Source organism: Impatiens glandulifera, chromosome 7 (assembly GCF_907164915.1).
Source record: "Impatiens glandulifera chromosome 7, dImpGla2.1, whole genome shotgun sequence".
NCBI lineage: Eukaryota > Viridiplantae > Streptophyta > Magnoliopsida > Ericales > Balsaminaceae > Impatiens > Impatiens glandulifera.
Genome location: NC_061868.1, coordinates 38,906,462 through 38,917,832, shown reverse-complemented (window position 1 = coordinate 38,917,832; position 11,371 = coordinate 38,906,462). Strand labels below are relative to the sequence as shown.

Here is an 11,371-nt window from a genome sequence, read left to right as displayed (position 1 = left end):
ATGGCAGATAGTGACTATAAGAATGATCTATGTTCATGGCTGTAACGATCTCATGTGCATCGTTCAAGACAAAGTTGAATGTGTTAATAATATTACAAAATAATATTAATAATTTCTCTATAATAAATCTAAATAATTGAGAATGATTAATACCCGTAATCAATCATATCTATTCTCATTCCCCACATCTATCAATACTTATTCTGATTTCTTTATTTGAAACTTGGGCCTTAATAAACGGATCGAATCGAAACGAATGTATTCGATTCGTATTCTTGAAACTATTGGAATATTCGTATTCGAATTTTTTTTAATAATTTCTCTATCCTTATTTTTATTATAAATATTTATTTTATTTAAAATTAAATTATCATAAGATAAATTATTAATTACTTAAATAATTTAACTCAAATTATAAACTATTAATATTCAAAATAAATAAAACTCAAATTACTCATACTTAATCTAAACAAAAAAAAATTAAAAAAATATTATAGTATAAAAAAAAGTTTTAATATATATACGAGTTGAATTCAACTTATATGAAAATGAAAGATAAAAAAAAATGGAGAAATAACATTAATATATATATATATATATATATATATATATATATATATATATATATATATATATATATGAGAAATGATTAGGTGAGGGAATTTGGTGAGGGAATTTGGTGAGGGAATGATGTGGCATAATCTTATTCGCTGAAAAAATCAAATAATTTCTCTTTTTTCTCTCTTTCCTCTCACTTTTACATTTTTCAACCAATGAAATGAAGGTAATGCCACGTCATTCCCTCACCAAATTCCCTCACTAAATTCCCTTACTCTATCACTCCTCTATATATATATATATATATATATATATATAATTTAATATATATTATTTAAAAATATACATTTATATATTTTATTCTTTTAATTTATTCTTTCTCATTATTATTTTAAAAACACATAAAATAATTAATTAAATTAAAAATCAATTAATATTTTTTTTATATTTAACTTCCTATTATATTTCTCTCTCTATATTAGATATATATATGTTTATAATTTAATATATATTTTTTGAAAATATACATTTATATATTTTATTCTTTTGATTTATTCTTTCTCATTATTATTTTAAAAACACATAAAATAATTAATTAGATTAAAAATTAATTAATATTTTTTTTTATATTTAACTTCCTATTATATTTCTCTATATATATTAGATGTAATATATCTATTTATTGATTTATTAATTTTTTAAGTTATTATTCTTAAAATATATAAATACAAATAAAAAAAATAAAAAATATATCTATACTATATATAAAAGAAAAAAGAAAAGGAAAGAAAGAAAATATTAATAAAAAGAATATAAATAAATAAATATTTAGAATTATACTTAATCATTAATCCTAATCAATCATTAATCCTAATCATTGGTTGCGTATAAAATTTTAGAATCACCTATCATTACTTAATATATTTATTGATGAAGAGAAATAAAAAAAAAAATAATAGTGGACATGAGAGAGGAAGTTATTAACCCAGCAATTCAATTTAATTATTTTCCTAATTTCTTAAATCATCTAACTCAATATATTTTAAATAAAATAAATTTATTTTAATAAACTCAAATCAATTCTACCATAAATTTACCTTAAATTTGATAAGAAATTTTTTTTACAAATTTTTAAAATTATATATATATACCACAAAATTATTATCATAAAAAATGATTTTCATTATTAATAAAATAAATGTTTTGGTTCTCTTTTAGTCAACTTTATATATATATATATATAGTACCACGAAGAGACTGACAACAAAATAGAAAATGATTTTAATTATTAATAAAATAAATGTTGTGGTTCTCTTTTAGTCAACTTTAGCCTTAGCTGTCCAGCCGTGTCAGTTCCAATTCTGGCCCGTTTGTTTTTATCATAATTTCTCTTATTCGATTTAATTATTAGATACTCCAACTAATTTGATAAAATAAAATAAAATAAAATTAAAAATAAAAAACAAATAAATGTTGAAAACAAGGGCATAGATAATGATATAAATTTTAATCGAGGTAAGAAGCAGATATATATCGAGAAACATGAAGATCGATCTAAATATGGGCGGACATTTGATTGCTAAAATTGTGGTAAGTATAGTTACTTAAGGAGAAATTGCAAAACACCGAAAACGGCGTTGATAAAAATGATGCAGCCAATGTAGTGATCGAAAATGTCATTGTTGCGTTGTTTCTGTTAGTTGATAACTCGATAGACTCATGAGCGTCTTTGCAAACCACTGCTCACACAAAATTAATAATGAATTATGTGACTGAAAACTATTTTAAAGTTTATCTTACACATGGTGAGCTATTAAATATTGTTGGCACGGGAAAATCAAATTTAAATAACAAACAATTTTGTTTGAAAGATTATTCATAAAAAAAACATCAGATAACAAGATAAAAAATAAAAAAGTAAAATGTTTGAAAAGACAAAATTGATTTATTCAAATAATTGTTACCAAACAAGACCTAAGACCTATCCAATTTAATATGCTAGTTGCTGGCACTTATAAATTAGAACCTTTATTTTCTTATTTCTTAGTCCCGTAGTCAAAGCCATAAACATAATTATCATAACCTTATCTTAGATGGCCAAGCCTATTCCAGTGGTCGTGGTCGGACCAGAGTACTGCATATCGGACCATCCAGTGGAGCTGGCGATTGTGAGAAAGGCCCTTGCTTTGACAAAGGGCAACTTCAAGATCAACGATGTCAATGATAATGAGTTGTTCAGAATGGAAGTCCAGTGGTCTCTTCACGACAGTCGGATCCTTCGAGATACTGCAGGAAATCCCATTATCACTATCCGCAAGAAGGTACATCAGATTCAAATCGATTTAAATGCCACCTGATCGATTTCATATCATGCACCATGATATTCCTGCCCAAAATTTGAATATTATTAATTTGTAAGAACAGATGAGAACTATACATTCAAGATGGGAAGTGTTCAGAGGAGACAGTCACGACAAGAATGATCTTTTGTTCACGGCTGTAACGAGCTCATGTCTGCAGTTCAAGGTAAAGTTGAATGTGTTCTTAGCAAAAAACGAGAAAGAAGAAGATCCTGACTTTAAGTTGAAAGGATGCTTTTTTAAGGAGTCTTGCATCATATACACTGGACATGACAAATCCAAAACCATTATTGCCCAGGTACGTAATAGTTATTACATAAACACCCCCACACTAGTAAAAACCCTTATTATATCTATTTTTGTTGAGCAGTTAAAACATATCTAAGACGAAAAATCCCTCAATAAAAAACAACTTTTTTGTTATATTATTTATTTATGTTAATAATAATTGATTTTATTAATGATATTATGTTTATAATAATTGACAGATGCAGGAGGATACTGCTGTACCAAGCGTCGTGTTTGAGAAAACTAATTTCAAGATCACAGTGAATCCAAACGTGGATTACATGATGGTAATTGCATTGGTTATTATTCTCGACAATATTGACACTTTTGTTACAAAAACAATTGATAGAACTGATAAATTTGTTAATGTTTTAGGGTCACTTGGTGATTCGTAATTGCAATTATTATTATCCTCTACTATATTTAACACACTTTTGTTAAGGATGTAGTTGATAAAGTTACTTTTAATGTGATGTAATTGTAATAAAGGGATTCCAAATATATGGAATTTTCTTTTATTAATAATAATTAAATGGGTGAAATGAAAATAAAATTATGTAATTATTTGTATTTATTTGATATTTTATATATATATATATATATATATATATATATATATATGTATATATATAATATTAAATACTCTCTCAAATCTCAATAATATCTACATCAATGAATGAGAACAATGTTCAATTTAATATCTTTCATGATAAAATGAAAAGTATGTTAGTTGGTGTAATCAACTCAAACTTTATTTGGGCCTCAATATGTTTGTGATATAACTGTACAATATCACAATCTACTTGACGAGAAAAAATGACAAAGATCAATAAGAACAATTTAAGAAGAACAATATCATTATTTTCATCAAAGTCTTCTTCCAATAATCTCAATTCTAATTTATCTTCGTAATAAAATTTGTCCCTCCTAAATTATGGAATACTCTGATTCAATACAATAATAAATTTTAGATGTATATTTTTTATGGAATAAGCTATTCGTAAATAAATAAATAAATTGTTAGTTATAACATTAATAAAATGGATAATTGAACATAAAATTATTCAAACAGTAGATGATCCAAACGATTACAGTTATCCTTTTTTTTGAAAAACAGATTGTACATATCCAAAAATCCCCTATATAAAGTCTTTTTGTTTGTGAAATTCAAGAAACATGATAGAAGCAGATAAGTTCAGATGATCCAAGGTAGCTTAGTTTTAAGTCCCAATAAATGTGTAAAAATTCCTTTAATTTTTTATCAATTTTTTTATCAAATAATTAAAATTTGATCAAAGAGAATCTTTATTTTTAAATTTAAATAAAATTAAAAATAAAGTTAATCGAATGAACTTAACGTCGCCAATTAACTTTTAAATTAAAATCAATAGAAAAAATTATATACATATATAAACGTATTTTTTTATAGATATTTTATTGAATTTAAAGTTAGGTAAAAATGACTATATTAAATTAGTTAAAGGAATCGTACTAGTCATCCCGACACACAAGAAAATAAAATCAATCCTAAACTTTTGTATGCATATAAATTATAATAATAAAAATGTGTTTATAATTCACCTATTTCTTGTACCTTATAATACGATCACTAATACCTCTGACGACATATATTAACGAAAGAAACAAGACCCTCATTAATATTCATCATTATAAATATATGATCAAAAGAAAATAATACAACTATTTTCTTATATTACTTTTATTTATGTTAAATGTTCTTCGATCCTGCATCCTAATAAAGTTTTTTTTTTTTTTTTGTCAATATTAAATGAATGAAATGTTAATGATTTTGACATTTTAAATAATCTTGAAATATATTAAACTCTTAACAATTTTAGGTAAGATATTATGTTCATAATTTGTTCAAGAAACTTGTTTGCCTCAAAATATTTTTTTGAAAAAAATAGCAAATACAAGAAAGAATTATCAAAAAGAATATTTTTATAAACAATAACATCAATATCTTTTTTTAAAGTAGCACAGAAATGTAGTTTAAGTGAATAAGTGAACGATAATAATGATTTATATATATATATATGAGAAATGTTACAGGTTTAATTTTTACTTAAAACTCGTTAAATGAAAATAAAAATAAATATTATTAAACGTAGATATTTATACATTTAATTGAATAAACTATCAGATTAATTAATAGAGAAATGATTAGGTGAGGGAATTTGGTGAGAGAATTTGGTGAGGGAATGACGTGGCATAATCTTATTCGCTGAAAAATCAAATAATTTCTCTCTTTTCTCTCTTTCCTCCCACTTTTACATTTTCCAACCAATGAATGTGATGACACGTCATTCCCTCACCAAATTCCCTCACCAAATTCCCTTACTCTATCACTCCTCTAATTAATATAACCACAAGCTTATTAAATATACCACAGTACCACTTTCAAAGAAGACTCAGTCATGGATGGATATTAATCATGGAAGTTTTGTTTTATTGCCTCTATTAATTAACCCTTAATAATCTATAGCCGACTTTACCCCCTAGCTACCTAATAATTTTATTTTCCTTTGCAACAATAAATATGTACCCATAAGCTAATAATCAAATAATATTTGGCATTCGAACAAAAAAAAGGTCATAATGGGCACGCAACATGCTGACCAGTTTGTTTTATGTCAACCAAAACAAAAAAAATTCAAATCACAACTAAATTTTTCTATAATTTATCATTTCACCTATGACTTGTACCTTATAGTATAATAAGATTTAAATGACATTTAAGAAAAATTAATTATAACTAGCATTTATCCAATGCATTTGCACGATTAATAATATAAAAAACCGTGAAAAAAAATTACGGATAACATTTTTAATTTTATTTTTAACCGTTTTAAATTATGGATGAGTCAACCCACAATCCGACCCAAGTATCCATTTACTCAACATCATTATATATATATATTAGTTAGTTAAAAAAATAAATTTATATTAATATTAAAACGTCCCGCGTTCATCAAATTTCGTGTTGAATTTAAAATATAATGTCTTAGCAGCCTAGTTGGTTAAAGACTTGTACTTGTTTTGTTAGGTTGCAAGTTTGAAACATACCTCTAGTATTTTTAATTTTATTTTTAACCGTTTTAAATTGAAAGGCGGGTCAACTCACAATCCGACCCAAGTATCCAAATTAACCACAACTCTCGACCCGACAATCCGGACACTTTAAAAATTAAGCATCATTATATATATATAGATTAATTAGTTAAAAAGTTGAACTTATATTAATATTAAAACGTCACGCGTTTATCAAATTTGGTGTTGAATTTAAAATATAAAGTCTTTGTAACCTATTTGGTTAAAGAGTTATACTTGTTTTGTTAGGTTGCAAGTTCGAAACATACCTCTAGAATTTTTAATTTTATTTTTAACCGTTTTAAATTTAAAGGCGGGTCAACTTACAATCCGACTTAAGTATCCAAATTAACCACAGCTCTCGACCCGGCAATCCGGACACTTTAAAAATTAAGTATCATTATATTCATATAGATTAGTTAGTTAAAAAGTTGAACTTATATTAATATTAAAACGTCCCGCGTTGATCAAATTTGGTGTTGAATTTAAAATATAAAGTATTTGTAGCCTAGTTGGTTAAAGAGTTGTACTTGTTTTGTTATGTTGCAAGTTTGAAACATACCTCTAGCATTTTTAATTTTATTTTTAACCGTTTTAAATTTAAAGGTGGGTCAACCCACAATCCGACCCAAGTATCCAAATTAACCACAGCTCTCGACCCGGCAATCCGGACACTTTAAAAATTAGCATCATTATATATATATAGATTAGTTAGTTAAAAAGTTGAACTTATATTAATATTAAAACGTCATGCGTTTATCAAATTTGGTATTGAATTTAAAATATAAAGTCTTTGTAACCTAGTTGGTTAAAGAGTTGTACTTGTTTTGTTAGGTTGCAAGTTCGAAACATAACAATCCGGACACTTTAAAAATTAAGCATCATTATATATACATAGATATGAAATAATCTACCTATAAATTATAAAAACTTAATTCATTTTTCAATTTTAAAAGTTAAAATAGAAAGTCAAATACCCTTTCAAACTATATATATATATATACACACATTTAAAACCAATTCAAATTTACATTTTATGAACTAAAATACTTAGTTGATTTGAATAAATCACAAGTTCAATATTTATTTATATATATCATTTTAACTCAGTAGGTTAACGGGTAATTTAGTAAAAAAAAAACATGATGTCTAATAAATAATAAAAAAAAAATCATTGCAATCTCCCCTACATTTGATTAGGATGTGAACGTGTTTGAAACAATTTTCCTTTTTATGTTTAATCTATCTTATTACTCTCTTCCTTATCTATTTTACCCACTCTTCTTTCCTTTGTTGTCCACACAAGGGATTGTAACTCTTTTCTCATTGATTCTTTATAACTTGTCAAACATCTATGCTATGAAATACTTATTTGTTCTATAATTATATATAAATTTTTGGGGTTTATGATAATGTCTTTAAGTGTGAGTTTGCTGCCATCGTTTATCATTTGTGGGCTGAGAGAAATGTTAAAGCTTTGGTAGAGTTCGTCGAAACGTTGATCATGTGTGGAGCGACATTGTATTTGATTGTGGTGCACTAATTAGAACGTGGAGACGGGTTCCTAAAGGCGAGCGAGAATAGGTCCTTTGTCACGAATGGAAAGTCAATTATGATAAAGTCACATCTTTTAAATGTTTTAAGGCTAACTAGTTCTTTATGTTTTGTTTGTAAGTCATGTATGTTGCTTTGTTAGAATTGTTTGGTTCTTGAACTTTTTTCTAACTTTCTAGGTTTGTTAGAAAGTTTGAAGAAATTATGTCCGTTTTTTTTTCCGTTTGAAATTTTAATAAAATGACATTAAGTCGTTTAAAAAAAAAAAAAAACCTAAAAGGCCAAACCCAAAAGAGCTACCTTTCCTTATCTGTTTTTAATTAATTCTCTCCCTCAATTTCCTGAGATGGCTTAACCCGCAGTACTGTATATCGGAGTTGTTTCCAGCAATGGCAGAGACACAATGAGTCTATGATGGGCTATAGCTTGGGTTAAACTCAAAACTACACACTAACTTACACAATGAATCATTTCACCCTCACAGTTCATTCATTTCGTTGTTCTACTCATCATATATAACATAACATGAGATTAACACAAGTCGCTTTGGCCTAGTAGTTAAGGCAGTGCAGAGAGGCTATGTGATGTTTTTTTTTACATTTCCTTTTGATAATGCTTTAATCCTAGAAACACTTGTGATGTTTTTTTACATTTCCTTTTGGTAATGCTTTAATCCTAGAAACACTTAAATATTTGAATCTTGTTCTATCTATGGTTTGATGTTAAAACTGTTTTTAGGGAATAAGATGAAAATGAGGTTGTAAGAGATTCAATGATAATTTACCATGAACAATAACAATTTTTTTTTCTTCAAATGATCCATATATCTTAGAAAGAATACCAATAGTTTAAACAAAACAATAAACCATGTGAGAAAATAAAACAAAAAAAATGAGATGGAGCATTATTTACGGTGAAATTCTTAAGGATGATATGTGAATGAAAAAAGTTTTATTTTGGTTAGTCGTTGTCGTATGTGTCACAGGGAGGTTGAATCGGCAACTCACTTACTTTTGCATTGACGAGTGGTGACTAGTATATGAAGTCTTTTATGGAGTACACTAAGATTCATTGGGTGATGTCCGAGTATTTGGGTTGTTGTTGAGAAATTTGGATTGATGCGACTAATATGAGAGACCTGCATAATTGGGTTACCATCCTAAATTAGTTTTTGGTGGACTATCTGGTTGAAGAGAAATAGTCGAACTTTCATTAATCGTGGTCGTCTGATGCATATCATTCATAATGCTTTCTGAGATTCATTCTGAAAAGCTGGTAGAGTTCGTCGGGAAGTTAATCATTCTTCTCGAGGATTTACGAGCTCGATAACCTATTGAATAACTTTTTTTTTATTATTATTTAATTTCTCTGCCAGACTTTTATTGTTATGCTCAAACAATTTTCATCATTTTTAATATACATGGACCTTTTTCAAAAAAAAAACAAAAAATAAGAAAAAAATAACGTTACCCAAAAGGTTATTAAGCTTGTAAATTTTCAAGAAAAACAAACAACTCTCCGACTAACTACACCGACTTTCAGAAAACATATCAGAAAATAACATTTTAATAGCATTATATGCATCAGACGACTACGATCATTGATGTTTCAACAATTTCTCTTTAACTAGATAGTTCAAAAAAAATAATCGGGATAGTATTACAAATATATATTTCTACCATATAAGCAACATTATCCAAATTTCGTAGTAACTAGTCAAAAACTTTGATATGACCTAGTGAATCTTAATAATATTTTACAAAAGATATTACATACTAACCACCATTGACAATGCAAAAGTAAATTAATCGTCAATTTCATTTCCTTGTGACTGATAAAAGAACGACTTATTCTAATACAATTATTTTTATAAAGTAACAAGAATCCAATTAGACGCTTCCTTAGAATAAGATCTCTCAACCACACAACCCACACCACCACACCAACGTTAATTACACAATTCACTAATCGTTATAGACGGAATTTATGATGATTTGTAACGATTTTATAATGTACATACATTTTTTACGGAATTTTGTGACGATTTAGATAATAACAAAATTTGTGATTTCCCTAACACGACAAAATTATTTTAAAATAGGAAATAAGTTTGATTACTTGCTCAACATGCATTAAAAATTCATTTATTTTTTTTAAAGTTTATTTTCAAATATATTTTCCACTTTTCTTCTTTCTATCTATTATTTGTTTTATGAATTCATTACAAATATTTAGAAGTAAAACATAATTTAGTTTTTTTTATATTGTATATTACAATTAATTTTGTTGTTTTTAAAGATCTAAAGTCTTATTACAATTAGGTAATTATTTTAATGACATCTCTTAAATCAAAATATCAAGAAAACTATATTTAAAAAATGTCTCGCAAAATTAATTGTTTCAAAAAATTATCCGATTATAAATAATTTTAGACACATAAATCCGTTTATAAAATATAGAAAATAAGTACTTATACTAATAACTAACTAATAATATTCTAACTTAGTAAATTATGGACTTGAATAAAAAAATCAATAGCACTAGCATATGTTGATCGTTTCGCCCTATTTTCCTTTGCTTGTTATTAGTAGTCATCTGCAATATAAAAAAAAAATACATCTTACATAGACTTAAAAGTAAAATTATTCATATTAGAAAGTAGTACCGGTGTTTATTTATTAATTTGGAATAATTCTTAGATATTCATCATGTTGCATAGACTTTTTAAACTTAATAAAATCGATTAAACAATTTATGTGAACATAAACTTTTTAAATAAACAACTTACATTCTTTTGTATCATTTTTCTATTATGTTTATCAGCACTACTTGCAATTAAAGAGAATCCACTAGTACTAAACCCTTTTTGATATGATTATTTTTTTCATATTTGCTACAAGTCATAGTACTTCTCCCATTTCTTTGTTTGTTTATTTTCTTTGGTCTTCTCTCTTTTTGCTATGTATGTGTTGTATGTCATATCTTTCTACCAACAATCAGTTGCATTCGGATGTAATTTTTCATCTTTCTTAAGATATTTCATTTTAATTGACGACAATTCCCGAGCATAGACAGACCAACATCGGTCATTAATTGTAGTTGTAAGTTGTCGTGCTAATCATTTTCAGAAAAACAAACCAAAATAACTTTTTTTTTTTAACCAAACTCCCATTTTATGAAATAAATTTAACTTTATCCCTCAACAATCTAGTAAAAATTAATTTTCTTTTAAACAAGAAATTTATGATGAATTAGGGAAATTAAAGTTTGTTTTTTGTCAACCAAAATTATTTATAATAAAGAGACAAGTGGAAAGATGGTGAGTTATTTAAATAACCCAAATGAGTTATTCAAATAATTGTTACCAAGCAAAACCTAAGTCCTATCCAATTTAATATGCTAGTTGCTAGCACTTATAAATTAGAACCTTTATTCTCTTATTTTTTAGTCCCGTAACCAAAAAACTATAAACATAATTATCATAACCTTATCTTAATTAG

At 26.2% G+C, this 11,371-nt stretch overlaps 1 protein-coding gene across 1 annotated transcript; it reads left to right on the top strand.

The window, feature by feature from the left end:
• Nucleotides 1-2,617: 2,617 nt before the first annotated feature.
• Nucleotides 2,618-3,749, top strand: LOC124910792 (protein LURP-one-related 15-like). Its single transcript, XM_047451470.1, has 3 exons — nucleotides 2,618-2,879; nucleotides 2,983-3,216; nucleotides 3,407-3,749. The coding sequence occupies exons 1-3, from the start codon at nucleotides 2,652-2,654 to the stop codon at nucleotides 3,599-3,601; spliced, it is 657 nt and encodes a 218-aa protein (XP_047307426.1). The 5' UTR covers nucleotides 2,618-2,651; the 3' UTR covers nucleotides 3,602-3,749.
• The last annotated feature ends 7,622 nt before the right edge of the window (nucleotides 3,750-11,371 follow it).

Bases quoted from the DNA above. Each gene is read 5' to 3' on its own strand.
- LOC124910792 (XM_047451470.1), top strand. From the start codon at position 2,652: ATGGCCAAGCCTATTCCAGTGGTCGTGGTCGGACCAGAGTACTGCATA. The intron at 2,880-2,982 runs GTACATCAGATT...TTGTAAGAACAG, and splicing joins TTATCACTATCCGCAAGAAG to ATGAGAACTATACATTCAAG. The intron at 3,217-3,406 runs GTACGTAATAGT...AATAATTGACAG, and splicing joins CCAAAACCATTATTGCCCAG to ATGCAGGAGGATACTGCTGT.